The 19,246-nt window shown below is 53.0% G+C and overlaps 2 protein-coding genes across 2 annotated transcripts; both read left to right on the forward strand.

Annotated features, from left to right (window-relative positions):
- Nucleotides 1–10,819: 10,819 nt before the first annotated feature.
- On the forward strand, nucleotides 10,820–12,071 carry LOC148517723 (uncharacterized). The gene is made up of 3 exons (XM_088478325.1): nucleotides 10,820–11,111; nucleotides 11,400–11,931; nucleotides 12,050–12,071. The coding sequence occupies exons 1-3, from the start codon at nucleotides 10,820–10,822 to the stop codon at nucleotides 12,069–12,071; spliced, it is 846 nt and encodes a 281-aa protein (XP_088334451.1).
- A 109-nt stretch (nucleotides 12,072–12,180) lies between these two features.
- LOC148517724 (uncharacterized) lies at nucleotides 12,181–13,059 on the forward strand. The gene has a single exon (XM_088478326.1). It carries the CDS (start codon nucleotides 12,181–12,183, stop codon nucleotides 13,057–13,059), a length of 879 nt encoding a protein of 292 aa, XP_088334452.1.
- Nucleotides 13,060–19,246: the final 6,187 nt, after the last annotated feature.

Consider the following 19,246-nt stretch of genomic DNA (forward strand, 5'->3'; position numbering starts at 1 on the left):
GGTGGTAGTGTAGTCAGGTAGTGTGTGGGGAGCGGATGCAGGGTTAGCGGTGGTAGTGTAGTGTAGTCAGGTAGTGTGTGGGGAGCGGGTGCAGGGTTAGCGGTGGTAGTGTAGTGTAGTCAGGTAGTGTGTGGGGAGTGGGTGCAGGGTTAGCGGTGGTAGTGTGGTGTAGTCAGGTAGTGTGTGGGGAGCGGGTGCAGGGTTAGCGGTGGTAGTGTAGTGTAGTCAGGTAGTGTGTGGGGAGTGGGTGCAGGTTTAGCGGTGGTAGTGTAGTGTAGTCAGGTAGTGTGTGTGGGGAGCGGGTGCAGGGTTAGCGGTGGTAGTGTAGTCAGGTAGTGTGTGGGGAGCGGATGCAGGGTTAGCGGTGGTAGTGTAGTGTAGTCAGGTAGTGTGTGGGGAGCGGGTGTAGGGTTAGCGGTGGTAGTGTGGTGTAGTCAGGTAGTGTGTGGGGAGTGGGTGCAGGGTTAGCGGTGGTAGTGTGGTGTAGTCAGGTAGCGTGTGGGGAGTGGGTGCAGGGTTAGCGGTGGTAGTGTAGTGTAGTCAGGTAGTGTGTTGGGAGTGGGTGCAGGGTTAGCGGTGGTAGTGTATTCAGGTAGTGTGTGTGGGGAGCGGGTGCAGGGTTAGCGGTGGTAGTGTAGTGTAGTCAGGTAGTGTGTGGGGAGTGGGTGCAGGGTTAGCGGTGGTAGTGTAGTCAGGTAGTGTGGGTGGGGAGCGGGTGCAGGGTTAGTGGTGGTAGTGTAGTGTAGTCAGGTAGTGTGCGCGGGGAGCAGGTGCAGGGTTACCGGTGGTAGTGTAGTCAGGTAGTGTGTGGGGAGCGGGTGCAGGTTAGCAGTGGTAGTGTAGTCAGGTAGTGTGTGGGGAGTGGGTGCAGGGTTAGCGGTGGTAGTGTGGTGTAGTCAGGTAGTGTGTGGGGAGCAGGTGCAGGGTTAGCGGTGGTAGTGTAGTGTAGTCAGGTAGTGTGTGGGGAGCAGGTGCAGGGTTAGCGGTGGTAGTGTAGTCAGGTAGTGTGTGGGGAGTGGGTGCAGGGTTAGCGGTGGTAGTGTAGTCAGGTAATGTGTGTGGGGAGCGGGTGCAGGGTTAGCGGTGGTAGTGTGGTGTAGTCAGGTAGTGTGTGGGGAGCAGGTGCAGGGTTAGCGGTGGTAGTGTAGTGTAGTCAGGTAGTGTGTGGGGAGTGGGTGCAGGGTTAGCGGTGGTAGTGTAGTCAGGTAGTGTGTGGGGAGTGGGTGCAGGGTTAGCGGTGGTAGTGTAGTCAGGTAATGTGTGTGGGGAGCGGGTGCAGGGTTAGCGGTGGTAGTGTAGTGTAGTCAGGTAGTGTGTGGGGAGTGGGTGCAGGGTTAGCGGTGGTAGTGTGGTGCAGTCAGGTAGTGTGTGGGGAGTGGGTGCAGGGTTAGCGGTGGTAGTGTAGTCAGGTAGTGTGTGGGGAGTGGGTGCAGGGTTAGCGGTGGTAGTGTAGTCAGGTAATGTGTGTGGGGAGCGGGTGCAGGGTTAGCGGTGGTAGTGTAGTGTAGTCAGGTAGTGTGTGGGGAGTGGGTGCAGGGTTAGCGGTGGTAGTGTGGTGTAGTCAGGTAGTGTGTGGGGAGCGGGTGCAGGGTTAGCGGTGGTAGTGTAGTGTAGTCAGGTAGTGTGTGGGGAGTGGGTGCAGGTTTAGCGGTGGTAGTGTAGTGTAGTCAGGTAGTGTGTGTGGGGAGCGGGTGCAGGGTTAGCGGTGGTAGTGTAGTCAGGTAGTGTGTGGGGAGCGGATGCAGGGTTAGCGGTGGTAGTGTAGTGTAGTCAGGTAGTGTGTGGGGAGCGGGTGCAGGGTTAGCGGTGGTAGTGTGGTGTAGTCAGGTAGTGTGTGGGGAGTGGGTGCAGGGTTAGCGGTGGTAGTGTAGTCAGGTAGTGTGTGGGGAGTGGGTGCAGGGTTAGCGGTGGTAGTGTAGTGTAGTCAGGTAGTGTGTTGGGAGTGGGTGCAGGGTTAGCGGTCGTAGTGTATTCAGGTAGTGTGTGTGGGGAGCGGGTGCAGGGTTAGCGGTGGTAGTGTAGTGTAGTCAGGTAGTGTGTGGGGAGTGGGTGCAGGGTTAGCGGTGGTAGTGTAGTCAGGTAGTGTGGGTGGGGAGCGGGTGCAGGGTTAGTGGTGGTAGTGTAGTGTAGTCAGGTAGTGTGCGCGGGGAGCAGGTGCAGGGTTACCGGTGGTAGTGTAGTCAGGTAGTGTGTGGGGAGCGGGTGCAGGTTAGCGGTGGTAGTGTAGTCAGGTAGTGTGTGGGGAGTGGGTGCAGGGTTAGCGGTGGTAGTGTGGTGTAGTCAGGTAGTGTGTGGGGAGCAGGTGCAGGGTTAGCGGTGGTAGTGTAGTGTAGTCAGGTAGTGTGTGGGGAGTGGGTGCAGGGTTAGCGGTGGTAGTGTAGTCAGGTAGTGTGTGGGGAGTGGGTGCAGGGTTAGCGGTGGTAGTGTAGTCAGGTAATGTGTGTGGGGAGCAGGTGCAGGGTTAGCGGTGGTAGTGTGGTGTAGTCAGGCAGTGTGTGGGGAGTGGGTGCAGGGTTAGCGGTGGTAGTGTAGTGTAGTCAGGTAGTATGTGGGGAGTGGGTGCAGGGTTAGCGGTGGTAGTGTGGTGTAGTCAGGTAGTGTGTGGGGAGCGGGTGCAGGGTTAGCGGTGGTAGTGTAGTGTAGTCAGGTAGTGTGTGGGGAGTGGGTGCAGGGTTAGCAGTGGTAGTGTAGTGTAGTCAGGTAGTGTGTGGGGAGCGGGTGCAGGGTTAGCGGTGGTAGTGTGGTGTAGTCAGGTAGTGTGTGGGGAGTGGGTGCAGGGTTAGCGGTGGTAGTGTAGTCAGGTAGTGTGTGGGGAGTGGGTGCAGGGTTAGCGGTGGTAGTGTAGTGTAGTCAGGTAGTGTGTTGGGAGTGGGTGCAGGGTTAGCAGTGGTAGTGTATTCAGGTAGTGTGTGTGGGGAGCGGATGCAGGGTTAGCGGTGGTAGTGTAGTGTAGTCAGGTAGTGTGTGGGGAGTGGGTGCAGGGTTAGCGGTGGTAGTGTAGTCAGGTAGTGTGGGTGGGGAGCGGGTGCAGCGTTAGCGGTGGTAGTGTAGTGTAGTCAGGTAGTGTGCGCGGGGAGCAGGTGCAGGGTTACCGGTGGTAGTCTAGTCAGGTAGTGTGTGGGGAGCGGGTGCAGGTTAGCGGTGGTAGTGTAGTCAGGTAGTGTGTGGGGAGTGGGTGCAGGGTTAGCGGTGGTAGTGTGGTGTAGTCAGGTAGTGTGTGGGGAGCAGGTGCAGGGTTAGCGGTGGTAGTGTAGTGTAGTCAGGTAGTGTGTGGGGAGTGGGTGCAGGGTTAGCGGTGGTAGTGTAGTCAGGTAGTGTGTGGGGAGTGGGTGCAGGGTTAGCGGTGGTAGTGTAGTCAGGTAGTGTGTGTGGGGAGCAGGTGCAGGGTTAGCGGTGGTAGTGTGGTGTAGTCAGGCAGTGTGTGGGGAGTGGGTGCAGGGTTAGCGGTGGTAGTGTAGTGTAGTCAGGTAGTGTGTTGGGAGTGGGTGCAGGGTTAGCGGTGGTAGTGTATTCAGGTAGTGTGTGTGGGGAGCGGGTGCAGGGTTAGCGGTGGTAGTGTAGTGTAGTCAGGTAGTTTGTGGGGAGTGGGTGCAGGGTTAGCGGTGGTAGTGTAGTCAGGTAGTGTGGGTGGGGAGCAGGTGCAGGGTTAGCGGTGGTAGTGTAGTGTAGTCAGGTAGTGTGCGCGGGGAGCAGGTGCAGGGTTACCGGTGGTAGTGTAGTCAGGTAGTGTGTGGGGAGCGGGTGCAGGTTAGCGGTGGTAGTGTAGTCAGGTAGTGTGTGGGGAGTGGGTGCAGGGTTAGCGGTGGTAGTGTGGTGTAGTCAGGTAGTGTGTGGGGAGCGGGTGCAGGGTTAGCGGTGGTAGTGTAGTCAGGTAGTGTGTGGGGAGCGGATGCAGGGTTAGCGGTGGTAGTGTGGTGTAGTCAGGTAGTGTGAGGGGAGCGGGTGTAGGGTTAGCGGTGGTAGTGTAGTGTAGTCCGGTAGTGTGTGGGGAGTGGGTGCAGGGTTAGCGGTGGTAGTGTGGTGTAGTCAGGTATTGTGTGGGGAGGGGGTGCAGGGTTAGCGGTGGTAGTGTAGTGTAGTCAGGTAGTGTGTGGGGAGTGGGTGCAGGTTTAGCGGTGGTAGTGTAGTGTAGTCAGGTAGTGTGTGTGGGGAGCGGGTGCAGGGTTAGCGGTGGTAGTGTAGTCAGGTAGTGTGTGTGGAGCGGGTGCAGGGTTAGCGGTGGTAGTGTAGTGTAGTCAGGTAGTGTGTGGGGAGTGGGTGCAGGGTTAGCTGTGGTAGTGTGGTGTAGTCAGGTAGTTTGTGGGGAGCGGGTGCAGGTTTAGCGGTGGTAGTGTAGTTTAGTCAGGTAGTGTGTGGGGAGCGGGTGCAGGGTTAGCGGTGGTAGTGTAGTGTAGTCCTGTAGTGTGTGGGGAGTGGGTGCAGGGTTAGCGGTGGTAGTGTGGTGTAGTCAGGTATTGTGTGGGGAGGGGGTGCAGGGTTAGCGGTGGTAGTGTAGTGTAGTCAGGTAGTGTGTGGGGAGTGGGTGCAGGTTTAGCGGTGGTAGTGTAGTGTAGTCAGGTAGTGTGTGTGGGGAGCGGGTGCAGGGTTAGCGGTGGTAGTGTAGTCAGGTAGTGTGTGTGGAGCGGGTGCAGGGTTAGCGGTGGTAGTGTACTGTAGTCAGGTAGTGTGTGGGGAGTGGGTGCAGGGTTACCGGTGGTAGTGTGGTGTAGTCAGGTAGTTTGTGGGGAGCGGGTGCAGGTTTAGCGGTGGTAGTGTAGTTTAGTCAGGTAGTGTGTGGGGAGCGGGTGCAGGGTTAGCGGTGGTAGTGTAGTGTAGTCAGGTAGTGTGTGGGGAGTGGGTGCAGGGTTAGCGGTGGTAGTGTGGTGTAGTCAGGTAGTGTGTGGGGAGCGGATGCAGGGTTAGCGGTGGTAGTGTAGTGTAGTCAGGTAGTGTGTGGGGAGTGGGTGCAGGGTGAGCGGTGGTAGTGTAGTGTAGTCAGGTAGTGTGTGGGGAGTGGGTGCAGGGTTAGCGGTGGTAGTGTGGTGTAGTCAGGTAGTGTGTGGGGAGCGGGTGCAGGGTTAGCGGTGGTAGTGTAGTGTAGTCAGGTAGTGTGTGGGGAGTGGGTGCAGGTTTAGCGGTGGTAGTGTAGTGTAGTCAGGTAGTGTGTGGGGAGTGGGTGCAGGTTTAGCGGTGGTAGTGTAGTGTAGTCAGGTAGTGTGTGTGGGGAGCGGGTGCAGGGTTAGCGGTGGTAGTGTAGTCAGGTAGTGTGTGGGGAGCGGATGCAGGGTTAGCGGTGGTAGTGTAGTGTAGTCAGGTAGTGTGTGGGGAGTGGGTGCAGGGTTAGCGGTGGTAGTGTGGTGTAGTCAGGTAGTTTGTGGGGAGCGGGTGCAGGGTTAGCGGTGGTAGTGTAGTGTAGTCAGGTAGTGTGTGGGAAGTGGGTGCAGGGTTAGCGGTGGTAGTGTGGTGTTGTCAGGTAGTGTGTGGGGAGCGGGTGCAGGGTTAGCGGTGGTAGTGTAGTGTAGTCAGGTAGTGTGTGGGTAGTGGGTGCAGGGTGAGCGGTGGTAGTGTAGTGTAGTCAGGTAGTGTGTGGGGAGTGGGTGCAGGGTCAGCGGTGGTAGTGTAGTGTAGTTAGGTAGTGTGTGGGGAGTGGGTGCAGGGTGAGCGGTGGTAGTGTAGTGTAGTCAGGTAGTGTGTGGGGAGTGGGTGCAGGGTTAGCGGTGGTAGTGTAGTGTAGTCAGGTAGTGTGTGGGGAGTGGGTGCAGGGTTAGCGGTGGTAGTGTGGTGTAGTCAGGTAGTGTGTGGGGAGCGGGTACAGGGTTTGCGGTGGTAGTGTAGTCAGGTAGTGTGTGTGGGGAGCAGGTGCAGGGTTAGCGGTGGTAGTGTAGTGTAGTCAGGTAGTGTGTGTGGAGCGGGTGCAGGGTTAGCGGTGGTAGTGTGGTGTAGTCAGGTAGTGTGTGGGGAGTGGGTACAGGGTTAGCGGTTGTAGTGTAGTCAGGTAGTGTGTGGGTAGTGGGTGCAGGGTTAGCGGTGGTAGTGTGGTGTAGTCAGGTAGTGTGTGGGGAGTGGGTGCAGGGTTAGCGGTGGTAGTGTGGTGTAGTCAGGTAGTGTGTGGGGAGTGGGTGCAGGGTTAGCGGTGGTAGTGTGGTGTAGTCAGGTAGTGTGTGGGGAGCGGGTGCAGGGTTAGCGGTGGTAGTGTAGTGTAGTCAGGTAGTGTGTGGGGAGTGGGTGCAGGGTTAGCGGTGGTAGTGTGGTGTAGTCAGGAAGTGTGTGGGGAGCGGGTGCAGGGTTAGCGGTGGTAGTGTAGTGTAGTCAGGTAGTGTGTGGGGAGTGGGTGCAGGGTGAGCGGTGGTAGTGTAGTGTAGTCAGGTAGTGTGTGGGGAGTGGGTGCAGGGTCAGCGGTGGTAGTGTAGTGTAGTCAGGTAGTGTGTGGGGAGTGGGTGCAGGGTGAGCGGTGGTAGTGTAGTGTAGTCAGGTAGTGTGTGGGGAGTGGGTGCAGGGTTAGCGGTGGTAGTGTAGTGTAGTCAGATAGTGTGTGGGGAGCGGGTGCAGGGTTTGCGGTGGTAGTGTAGTCAGGTAGTGTGTGTGGGGAGCAGGTGCAGGGTTAGCGGTGGTAGTGTAGTGTAGTCAGGTAGTGTGTGTGGAGCGGGTGCAGGGTTAGCGGTGGTAGTGTGGTGTAGTCAGGTAGTGTGTGGGGAGTGGGTACAGGGTTAGCGGTTGTAGTGTAGTCAGGTAGTGTGTGGGTAGTGGGTGCAGGGTTAGCGGTGGTAGTGTAGTGAAGTCAGGTAGTGTGTGGGGAGCAGGTGCAGGGTTAGCGGTGGTAGTGTTGTGAAGTCAGGTAGTGTGTGGGGAGTGGGTGCAGGGTTAGCGGTGGTAGTGTAGTGTAGTCAGGTAGTGTGTGGGGAGCGGGTGCAGGATTAGCAGCTGTAGTGTGGTGTAGTCGGGTAGTGTGTGTGGGGAGCAGGTGCAGGTTAGCGGTGGTAGTGTAGTGTAGTCAGGTAGTGTGTGGGGAGCGGGTGCAGGGTTAGCGGTGGTAGTGTAGTGTAGTCAGGTAGTGTGTGTGGGGAGCAGGTGCAGGGTTAGCGGTGGTAGTGTAGTGTAGTCAGGTAGTGTGTGTGGAGCGGGTGCAGGGTTAGCGGTGGTAGTGTGGTGTAGTCAGGTAGTGTGTGGGGAGTGGGTACAGGGTTAGCGGTTGTAGTGTAGTCAGGTAGTGTGTGGGTAGTGGGTGCAGGTTTAGCGGTGGTAGTGTAGTGAAGTCAGGTAGTGTGTGGGGAGCAGGTGCAGGGTTAGCGGTGGTAGTGTAGTGAAGTCAGGTAGTGTGTGGGGAGTGGGTGCAGGGTTAGCGGTGGTAGTGTAGTGTAGTCAGGTAGTGTGTGGGGAGTGGGTGCAGGATTAGCAGCTGTAGTGTGGTGTAGTCAGGTAGTGTGCGTGGGGAGCAGGTGCAGGTTAGCGGTGGTAGTGTAGTGTAGTCAGGTAGTGTGCGCGGGAGGCAGGTGCAGGATAGCGGTGGTAGTGTGGTGTTGTGTAGGTAGTGTGCGCAGGGAGCAGGTGCAGGTTAGCGGTGGTAGTGTAGTGTTGTGTAGGTAGTGTGTGTTGGGAGCAGGTGCAGGTTAGCGGTGGTAGTGTAGTGTTGTGTAGGTAGTGTGTGTTGGGAGCAGGTGCAGGTTAGCGGTGGTAGTGTAGTGTTGTGTAGGTAGTGTGCGCGGGAGGCAGGTGCAGGTTAGCGGTGGTAGTGTACTGTTGTGTAGGTAGTGTATGTTGGGAGCAGGTGCAGGTTAGCGGTGGTAGTGTAGTGTTGTGTAGGTAGTGTGCGCGGGAGGCAGGTGCAGGCTAGCGGTGGTAGTGTACTGTTGTGTAGGTAGTGTGTGTTGGGAGCAGGTGCAGGTTAGCGGTGGTAGTGTAGTCAGGTAGTGTGCGCGGGGGGTAGGTGCAGATTAGCGGTGGTAGTGTAGTGTTGTGTAGGTAGCGTACGCAGGGAGCACGTGTAGTGTAGTGTGTGCATGGTTAGGAGTAGTGGGGTAAGGGTTAGTACCTGTCCTGTGCCTGGCCGGTCCATGGAAGCTGTCTGCGACGCTGAGAGACCTAGGAGCAGGGCCGGTGCAAGGCTTCTAGGCAACCTAGGCAAAACCTCTGCCTGCGCTTCTCCCCCTCCTGTACTCATTTAGGGCTCTATTTACTAAAATCCGTATTGGTAATGCAGATTGTAGTGTGATATTACCGAGTGAATTCGCATTGCGAATTCGAGAAACCGAAAGATTAAATAAGAAAAGAGGTGTTTTAAACCTCTAGGATGGGGGCCGGCATGTATGCAAATGACTGGTGGGAGTTAGCCTATGGCAGTTAGGGGCGTTTTTGCAACAGGAACTTTATATAATGGGCTTGAAGTGTGGGCTTAACCCTCTTTGTTCCAGATTTCGGTCAGTGACAGAGTTTGACAGTTAATACTGATTATATTGGTGCTTTTTGCTTGATTTATCTCTCCCTATTTATCCCTATACATATTCTTCTTTCATTTCTTTACATCCTTCTTTCCCTCCCTTTCCTGGCCTGTCCATTTTTCACTTTAGTTCTCCCTGTTGCTGGCCTCATTCATCCCGCTCCTTACCATGCGTCCCCGCCGCTCTGTGCCCCCTCCTGCCCGTTTTATTCACCCTGATGGTGACCAAGGCCCACCCCAGCGTCGTGGAGCGGACCCTGCTGCGGATGCAGAGGCTGCTGCTCATGGCGCCGCTTTGTTGAGGGACCCGCTCCGGGGTTCGGGGGCGGCCTCTGCCGCGGACGCGGTGGGTGCGGCTCCCGGCGCTGTTCTTAACGCTGACCGGCGTCGCCGGGTGGCCCCTGCCGCGGATGCGGCGGCTGCTGCTTCCGGCGGCATTGAAGAATCGCCGCGGATCCCTCGTCGGCGTGGGGGAGCTGCTGCCTCCGCTGTGTTGTCTGGGTCTCGTCGTCGCGGGGTGGCCCCTGCCGCGGATGCGGCGGGTGTTGCCCCTGACGCCGCTGTGGCTGGGGAGAGGAGTTCGCGCCGGCGCCCGGCTGTGGCTCCCTCTCATAGTCGCGGATGGGGGCATGCCGCGTCAGCTGTACGCGGGCGTGTGCTCCCGTCCTACACTGGGGATATAACCTCCGGTAAAAGGAGTCGGTCCCGCCGGGGGCACAGAGCTCCATCTAGGGCACAGCAGGGCTCTGCTGTGCCTAGGGCCCTTCCCGTTCCCCGCTCGCAGCGGGGCGCCCGCCATGTTAGTGAGTGGGGGGTGGGGCTTAGTAGAGGGGGCAGCCATCTTGCGGCCAGCTTGTCCCAGGCTCCTAGTGCTAGTATGATGGCACAATCACAGTCAGCCCCTGCAGTGTTGCCTGTTGCTGCCCCTCCCTCCACTGCTGTACAGCCAGAACCCTCAGCCATTGTTTCTGCATTGTCAACCCTGGCTGCTGTGTTCGCCCCATTTTTAGCAGCTCTGCCTGCAGGCCCTTTGCCTAACCAAACTCTTGCGCCCGCTTACGCTAACCCTGCGAGGGTCCAAGGGGAGTCGGAGATTGAGCAGTTGGTGCAGGCATTGAGGGCTATCGCACCTAGTTTGGCCCCGCAAAGTTTAGGCGCTTCCGCACCCTCCCTACCGCTGAGTCAGAGTTTGAGTCAGAGCAGTGCGATTGTTGCGTCGCCTGCCGCAGAGGCGGCAGCGGGTGTCCTTTCTTCTGTTTCAGATGACGATCTCGAGGAAGGGGAGTTGGTGGACATGGATGTCGGGGAGGGGCCGTCCCGATTTTCCTCTGATTCCGTGGCATCGGAGAGTTCAGGTGGGTCTTCCTCAGACTCTAGTTCCTTGACATCTTCTTTTGCTTCCTCTATCTCCAACGCGGACAGCGCTGGCAGAGCCCGCAAGCGAGCGGCGAAATATGCAAAACTGGAAGCAAGGCGGCGCTCGAGGCGTAGGCATCGCACCCCTAAGGGTAAGAATATAGAGAAAGGGTTGGAGGGTGCCGCAGGCGTACACTGCGACAACACTGCAGTTTTACGAGGTTTAAGGGAAACTTGACGCAGTAAGATACGCAAGGGAGACTATGTGGATTTCTTTGGTCTTACCGAGAAAGCTAAGAAGGCATTTAAGGCGGCCAGGGCAAAAGGCGGTATAGGCCTAGAGGCGTTCAAATCGTACAATAATTGGCTGGCCGGTTTTTGCATTTTCTCGGCTTGCTATTTGGAGACGCGTCCAATTGAGCACCTGAACGTCATTAGATATCTGCATTTAATTCACAGCATGCAGTTATCCGCCAGGGGCATGGCTTGGCGCACTTATGACGAAGAATTTCGTCGCAAGCAGGATGGCAGACAGGTTGTGGATCTAGGGTGGAAGGACGTGGAGGTGTGGCTGGAAGTCACGCAGCCTTTGCGTCCTTCGTATGAGGGGTACAACGCAAGCAAAACTTCTAGCTCGGTTCGTCAAGGCCAACAGCAGGCGTCTGGTGGGAAATGCTTCGCATTTAATAATGCCTCCTGTACGCAGGGACGAAAGTGTCGTTTTCGTCACCTCTGCTTGCGATTCGGTGGCAACCACCCAGTTGCCAAGTGTTTCAAAGCGGGTTCCCAACAACAGCCTGCTCAGCCAGCGAAAGGCGCTAGTGCTAAATAAAGCTCCATCCCCTGTCCGCGTCACCGCGTTAGCAAAATAGTTGAATTGGTATCCGGTCCCGCAGGACGCAGAATTTTGGTTAAACGGTTTCAGTTTTGGTTTTCGTTTACCTATTTGCAGGGATGTTGACACAGGCTCGCCTAGGAATTTGAAGTCTGCGTGATGAGTTGCCTCACATTCTTAGGGAGAAGGTCTATGGTGAAGCTAGCTTAGGGCGCATGGCGGGTCCTTTCGCGGAACCTCCCATTAGGGATCTTGTGATTTCCCCGGTGGGCGTGGTTCCCAAGAAGATTCCAGGAAAATACAGGCTTATTCAGCATCTGTCTTATCCGCCAGGCTCGTCAGTGAATGATGCTATACCAGTTGAGGATTCCTCGGTGGTGTACCAGTCGTTTGATGAAGCTTTGGACGTGGTTAGGTTTTATGGTCCGGGCGCTCTGATGGCTAAGATTGATGTTGAGTCAGCTTTTCGCCTTTTGCCTTTACACCCTGAGTCATTCCGATTTATGGGTTTTCGCTTGGACAACGGATATTACGTAGACAAGTGTTTGCCTATGGGATGTTCTGTGTCATGTGCATTTTTCGAGCGATTTAGCAGTTTCCTACACTGGTGCGTGGAATTTTCTTGCGGTGGTCATGGGATAGCCCACTATCTCGATGACTTTCTCTGTGTCGGCCCTGCCGGTTCTGATAGATGTAGTTTTTTGTTGTTTTCTTTGCAAGCGCTGTTTTTTCATTTTGGAGTTCCCGTTGCTGCGGACAAGACTGAGGGCCCTTCCTCTTTCTTATCATTTCTAGGTATCGAGATCGACACCTCGGCGGGCGCCTGCCGCCTGCCTCTCGATAAGGTCGACAAGTTGCGCAATGCAATAGCGGAGTGCGCGGGTTCCAGTAGAATTACCCTAAGGCAAGCGCAATCCCTCCTTGGCCTATTGAACTTCGCCTGTAAGGTCATACCAATGGGCAAGGTTTTTTCGCGCAAGCTGGAAAGGGCCACGGCTGGGGTCACTAAGCCAAGACATTTGCTACGTTTATCCTCCGAGATTAAGCGGGACCTCTCTGTCTGGGTTTCGTTTCTTCGGGATTTTAATGGAGTTCGATTGTGGATGTCTCCAGCCGCTGACAACTTGCGGCTCCAGCTGTTCACTGACGCAGCAGGAGCCACGGGGTTCGGTTGTTACCTTGATGGGTCCTGGTGCGTTGGCAGTTGGCCGGAGGAATGGGTTGCGAAGGGTTTGACTAAGGATTTGCTCCTTCTCGAACTCTTCCCCATTATGGATTCTTTTGAAATCTGGGGGGACCGTTTACGCAATCGCAGCATCATTATCAGGTGCGACAACCTGGGTGTGGTCCATGCGATCAATCGGCAACGCGTGGCTCCCCTGCTGGTTTTGCGCTTGCTAGCGCAGCTGGTGCTTACATGTCTGCGTTGTAACATCATGTTTAAGGCAAGACACGTGCCTGGGGTAGAGAATGAGATAGCCGATGCGTTATCACGTTTTCAGTGGGCTAAATTCCGTTCTTTGGCCCCTGGTGCTGACGCTGACGCGGTGCTTTGCCCCTCTTATGTTTGGCCGGCATGGAGGGCTTAGCAGAACAGTCTCTAGCTCCTTCCACATTGCGAGCATATCGTCAGGCTTGGCATGAATGGGAAGATTATTCCCGTAGCAGCAGGCAGGCAGGTAAGGGTCAGCATCGGTCGATGCTTTCTTTTATTTGGAGTCTTTGTTTGGCTGGCAGATCCAGGGCTTCTGTCACGTGCTCTTTGGCAGGCATTGCCTTTTATAGTAAGTTGAAGGGTCAGCCTGACTTTACGAAAAGCTTTCTGATCAAGAAGGCTTTAAAGGGTTGGGCACGGGTCTTCCGGCCAGTAGCTGACCGTAGGAGACCTGTAGATGCTCATTTGCTGCCGGCAGTGTTGGGGGCAATTCACGGAATTGCTCTTACCGAGTACGAGGCGATCCTGATCCAATTGGCATTTGCAATGGCTTTTCACGGCGCCTTGCGGGTATCGGAGCTGGTGGCATCTTCCAAATGGGTTGATGCCACCATGCTCCTCTCGGATGTCGCAGTCAGTGAAAGGTCTGTGCTGTGTAGAATTCGGCGGTCAAAGACCGACCAGGTTGGTAAGGGCAGGTGGATCTCGTTGAGTCCGTCTAAGGACGAACGGATCTGCCCTGTGGCACTAGCTACCCGCTTTGCATTGGTACGGCCGGATGTCCCTGGTTCATGGCTCATGCATTTGGACAGGACTCCGCTTACCAAATACCAGTTCGGTTGGTTTTTGAAGAGATGTGTATCAGCTTTAGGTCTCCCACCTCATGATTTTGGTACACACTCGTTTCGGATCGGAGCCGCAACTTCGGCCGCAGCTGCGGGTTTCTCGGCATCGGAAATTAAGGCCCTCGGGCGTTGGAAATCTGATAGTTATAAAAGTTACATTCGACCTAGGCGTTAAGGTCCTCTGTTCATACCACAGTTTGTTCCTGTGACGTTTATATTTTATGCTTGCCTGGTTTTTTGTCTTGTCTCCTGTACTGTCTGGTCTGGTCTTATCTTGTCCGTTATCCCTGTCCGTCCTACTCGGGATTAGCTACTCGCCATTGCTGGCAATGGGAGTCTTGAGGGATTTTACAATTTTTACCTGAACTGACGGATTCAATTCGGCTATTCTCAATCATTTAATTAGGTCATAGTCCATCCCTCAGCAGGTTTTTATTTTACCTCTTGCCGAGTTCACCTGTTTTTTCCCAATTCCCCCCCACCCATTCTTCCCCTTTGTGTCTTCTGTTTGTCTTAGCCACTTTAAATAGTAAAGTTGGTGACCAATAGAAAAATTTTCTTTTTGGCAGATACTCACTTATGTTCTTTATGATCCCACTAATACACCGTAAAATTTTTATTGTTTTATGACAAATACTAATTTTTCTTTACCGCTTTCCTCCACCTTTAGGATTGCTCTTTGACACGCAGGACATTTGGGTTATTGGCCACTTATATATTTTCTGGGCTGCTAGGTTTATGAGTTCAGATCAAGCTCCATCTTTTGAACATTCACCTAGGGTCCGTTGGATAGGTTTCAGAGGTATGAGATGGCATTCCTTTTGTCCTAAACTGTTGGAATATGCAAGGCTTTTTGGTAGGCCACGTATTTTGGTGGCACATTTAGGAGGTAACGATTTAGGTCAAAGGCCCACTGTGGAATTACGGGTTGATATGGTCAACGACTTGTCGAGGGTGCTCTCAGCCTGGCCCTTGTGTATCTTAATGTGGTCTTGCATTGTACCTCGGCAGGTCTGGCGTGGGGTTAGGAGTTTTCCTGCTATTGACGAAGCTAGGAAGAAGCTTAACTTTGCTGTAGCCAAATTTGTGATGGCCAATGATGGCCGGGTCATTTATCATAGGAACATCCAATTTCGGTTTAGGCATTTATATAGGGCTGATGGAGTACATTTGACAGTGGAGGGTTTGTCTTTGTTTATTGGGGATCTTTTTGGGGAGTTGGCTTTATTGGGGTAGTTCTCAGTATGGTGGCGGTGCGGCGGTTCTTTAAGCAGAACCTTGCTGTGGCGGGAAAGAACAGCAGGTCACCAGTCCGGGTGCAATTATGATTTAAGGGCGCTCCCTTCGTTGACTGGTAGTTGGCTGTACCAACCTAACGGGGGGCAGTATCACCACTTAAACGGGTGGGAAGTCAAGATGGGGGTGAGCGTTACCTTTTTGTTGATGATATGAGTTACATGGTTATGTGTATGCACTCTGGGCGATCTACGCCTGCTATGCCTTTTGTTGTTTGTGTGTTGGCATAGAAGATTTGGCTGATTTCTGGCCGTCCTTTCTTTGCCACCATACAACCTTAAATAATAATAAATAATAATAATTTATTTGCTCCAATAAATCGCCATCAAGTTATCTGCCAAATCCACGTCTCAGTGTCTTTATTTTAAGTTAGTATGATAAGTGGTTTGCACACATGACAACACCTCATCCGATAGAAGGTTTAGAGAAACCGAAAGATTAAATAAGAAAAGAGGTGTTTTAAACCTCTAGGATGGGGGCCGGCATGTATGCAAATTACTGGTGGGAGTTAGCCTATGGCAGTTAGGGGCGTTTTTGCAACAGGAACTTTATATAATGGGCTTGAAGTGTGGGCTTAACCCTCTTTGTTCCAGATTTCCCGCCCTCCCTCCCCTATAAATTTTTGTATGAAGTGGGTTTGTCTTGGGTGGCGGGAAAGAACGGCAGGTCACCAGTCCGGGTGCAATTATGATTTCAGGGCGCTCCCTTCGTTGACTGGTAGTTGGCTGTACCAACCTAACGGGGGCAGTATCACCACTTAAACGGGTGGGAAGTCAAGATGGGGGTGAGCGTTACCTTTTTGTTGATGATATGAGTTACATGGTTATGTGTATGCACTCTGGGCGATCTACGCCTGCTATGCCTTTTGTTGTTTGTGTGTTGGCATAGCAGATTTGGCTGATTTCTGGCCGTCCTTTCCTTGCCACCATACAACCTTAAATAATAATAAATAATAATAATTTATTTGCTCCAATAAATCGCCATCAAGTTATCTGCCAAATCCACGTCTCAGTGTCTTTATTTTAAGTTAGTATGATAAGTGGTTTGCACACATAACAACACCTCATCCGATAGAAGGTTTAAGGCAATATCACAGGGATTTACTACAAATCCCTTGCAGGGACAGAGCTTGCGAGAAAGCTCTGTCCCTGCGAATCCCCTCAGCACACTAGTTACGGTATTTTCGCCGACAAATACTGTGACAAGTGTCCCGCACATGCGCCAAACGACCGCCGCTGCTACCCCCGCGCTTAGCCCCACCCCCATTGCCAAGCCCCACCCCCTGCAATCGCTACCCCGCCCCCCACAACACCCCCCCCTCTCGCTCCTTTAATAACGCTTACCTGCATGATCCGGGCTCCGGTGATGTCCTCCGGTCAGCTGACATCCCATACTGCACTGGGACCCTGTCACCTGATGACCGGGCCACAGCGCAGTATTGGAGACCAGCTGACCGGAGGGAGGACATCACCGGAGCCCCGAACTCCAGTCCCTGAAGTCAGGTAAGTTAATTTTTTTTGTTTTATTTTTTTTAGCAGTGATGAGCGTGTGGTCTGTTTAGACCACACAGCTGATCACTGGGGCCGGCTCCGGGCTCTGCTCTCCCCGTCAGGGCGGAGCAGGAGTCTGTTAACCGGGGGAGACCCTGGATAACGCCACCTGCAGGTGGCGTTATTATCACAGGGCTATCCCCGGTATTTTTTCTAAATTTATTTTTAGTAACTTTGGCCAGATCACATTTCCCATTACAATTATGGGAAATGCAATCTGCTTACTAAAAATAAGTGATAATTAGGGCTTGGAGTAGAATTTTATGAATTCTACTCCAATTGCCCTTTAGTAACTGTAGGTGATACTAAAATAATGTGAAAAGGGTGTGAAAACACCCTTTTTCACTTTATATTAGTAAAAATAATGTTAATAAATAGAGCCCTTAGTCCCTCAGGTGAAAATGACTTTGCACAGGTGGAGGTCTGGATAAGTTGTGCATATGCAGATATATATATATATATATATATATATATATATACTGTATATATATATATATACACCTGTATACATATATATACATATATATATATACTGTGATAGGATCACTGGTAAAGTGGTCTGTGGCAGGTACATTTGTCCCAGATTCCTGTCTTATGTGTTTTAAACCTCCAGGAGAAAGTCTGCAGTGTAGCAGGCTTGAGTCTCGGCTTTTTGAAAAGCCTGTTTGGGACCTGGGGGTTGTGGGTGAGAGGAGAGGGAGGGCTCCACCCACGGCCACTCCAGGTTTTGGTTCTCGCAGCCTGGTAACAGGCTTGTTAGGGTTTCCACCTGAGAGTGGCCAATATAAGCCTAGTGTGTTTAGGGCTGAGTGTCTCACCTGGGAGAGCAGGCAGGGAGTTTGCTCAGAGACACTTGAAAAACCTATTTGTAAGTGCTGTGCTGTGCCTTTGTTGCTGGCGAGGGCATTAGGCCCTGCCAGGTTCTTGTAGTGAGGGAAGTCACTTGTGAAGTTAGTGCCCCGACAGGGCTAGGATTTATGTTTATGTTTTCTTTATGTTATTTCTGACATTGTACAATAAAGACTGGCGCCGACCAGCTTGTACTCAAATCCAGTCTGGCGTACTGTTTCCCAGCTGCTGTGTGTGTAAGGAAGGAGTCCTCTACCCAGGAGAGGGACCCCCTAACCTGACTGTGTCACAATACATACATACACACAGTATATACACATATATACACAGTATATATTAGGGATGAGCAGGTTCGGTTCTCAGAGAACCGAGCCCACCCGAATTTTGCAAATCCGTGTCGGATCCAAGCAGGCTCGGAGTTTCCCGCCTGACTCGGATCTCAATACTGAGACAAAACCATAGAGTTGGAAATCTTGCGGTGCGCAATCTTACGTCTCTATGATCAATGTAGTATATAGGAACTACGCGGCGGACGACATTTCACTCCAACTGTGGAGACTGAACAGGGAGGGTGGGTAGTGTAGGGCTGGGAGAGTGGTGCTGTGCCCCCTGCTGTGTCCAGGGCTGGTGACTGCTGATCCATTCTGGGCTGGTGCTGCTGAGTGCTAATCCATTCTGGGCTGGTGCTCTGCTGTCTGCTGTGTTCATCTGGGCTAGTGCAGAATACATCTGGGCTGGTGCTGCGTCCATCTGGGCCCAAGTTCTGGACTCCCCCCAAAAATAAATATATTGTAAAAAATAAAATAAAAGTGTCTTTTAGAGTAATATTTTTCTGTGTGTGTGTGCGTGCGTGTTAGGCTTAACCGCACAAGATCCAGCCAGCAACGCAAGTTGCAACCTAGTGCTGCCTGACTCCAGTCGTGATCAATCGGTGCTCTGGGTTCAAGTTCTGGAGCTGAAAAAAAATACAAAATCAATTCTCTTTTTCTGTCTAATATTTTTGTGTGTGTGCACGACTGCACGTGTGTGAATTTTGTAACCGCACCTTGGCAACACTATTGGTGCTTGTGACACTGCTTCAAGACCACAGAAAATATGGAGGGCTGTCACATGACAGGAGAGCAAGGCCAAGAACCAGATGTTGTAGCTGCCGCCAGCAGTGCAAGGCCGTCAACTTCCTCATCCTCTATGAAGGCCCATGCCCCTGGGCTTAAGTCATGCCATCGATATGGTAAAGCTACTTGTACTGAAGTTAAGAAAAAAAAATTGAAAGGAAATTTGCCTTTAGATAAACAAAAAATTGGCAATATGCCATTCACTACACGAAGTGGCAAGGAAAGTATAAGGCATTAGCCTTTCTTTAGGAAGACTGCTGATTCTGATAGCCCTTCGGAAAAAAACAACTGTGTGCCCTGAGAAATCAAAATCACAAATCCCAGAGGAGAGTGGTTGCCATGTGTGAGCCTGACCTAAATACTAGTGTACTGGGGGATCCTCCAAGTTCCAACATTTGTGTGCCTCCTGTAAATGTGGGGAAGGGCAGTCAACATCTTGCAGACGTAGTAATTGAGGATGCTTTTGTGGAATTGCACATAGAGGAGGAGGATATTTTGGTAGTTGAAGCATACTTGCCGACTATCTGGCTGCTCCTTCCAGGAGGGAGCAGCCAGATCGGCAGCACAGGGGGCGTGGCTGGCAAAAGGGGGCACGGCCAGGCGGGCTGAGGGCAGTTTGTGGGTGTGACAGGGGGTGGGGCCCACACGATCGCGTCATTGTGGCCCCGCCCCCACTACACAATGCCGAAAAACAGGCATTGTGAAGCAGGGGGCGGGGCCAAAATGACGCGAATCGCGTCAGCGCCCCCCCCTACTGCAGGGGTTTAACAGGTACTGGCGGGGGGAGTCGGGGGATCGGCGGCAGGTGGGAGGCTTGACTGCCTTTCCGGGGGGGCGGGAGCTGCACCCGTTTGTCGGGAGGCTCCCGCCCGAATCGGGAGGGTAGGCAACCCTGAGTTGAAGGTGCTAAGGATGATGAGGATGTTGATGATGAAGATGTTGATGCCGAGGATGTCCTTTGTGTTGCTCATGGATTGAAAAAGCCAAAGCCCACTGTTGTCATCCCGGGACAAAAGACAAAAAAATCTACTTCTCAGGGTGGAATTATTTCCACCCCAATCCGGACATCAGTTGTCAAGCCATATGTGACTGTTGCCATGCAAGAGTGAGTAGAGGGATGGACCTAAACCACCTAGGAACCTCCTCCTTGTTACGTCACTTGGAGTGCATTCAAATATCAAAGTGTATGTCGCCAAGTTCCAAAACTCAAAACGTAACAAGTCCAGTGTCACCTACCTGCTCCCTCTCTGTGGGATCCAAGCACCTTCGACCACCAACACCTGCATCATCATCAACATCCTCATTCATGATCAGAAGTCATTTAAAAAACAATCGACTATTAAACAGTCCTTTGATAGAGGAAGTATGTATAACAGCTGTCACCCAGTTTCACAGCGGATCACTGACGCCATGACGGCTGTGCTAGTATTAGATGGTGAAATAAAAAATGAGGATGATAGTGTGGAGGAAGTGCAAAAGGAGGATGAGGGGGAAATTTGTGTCCTATCTGATGCTAATGTGGATGTTGATGATAAGGATGTGGTTTGGGTAA

The sequence above is a fragment of the Taudactylus pleione genome, unplaced genomic scaffold, assembly GCF_031769625.1.
Source record: "Taudactylus pleione unplaced genomic scaffold, aTauple2 ptg000212l, whole genome shotgun sequence".
Lineage (NCBI taxonomy): Eukaryota > Metazoa > Chordata > Amphibia > Anura > Myobatrachidae > Taudactylus > Taudactylus pleione.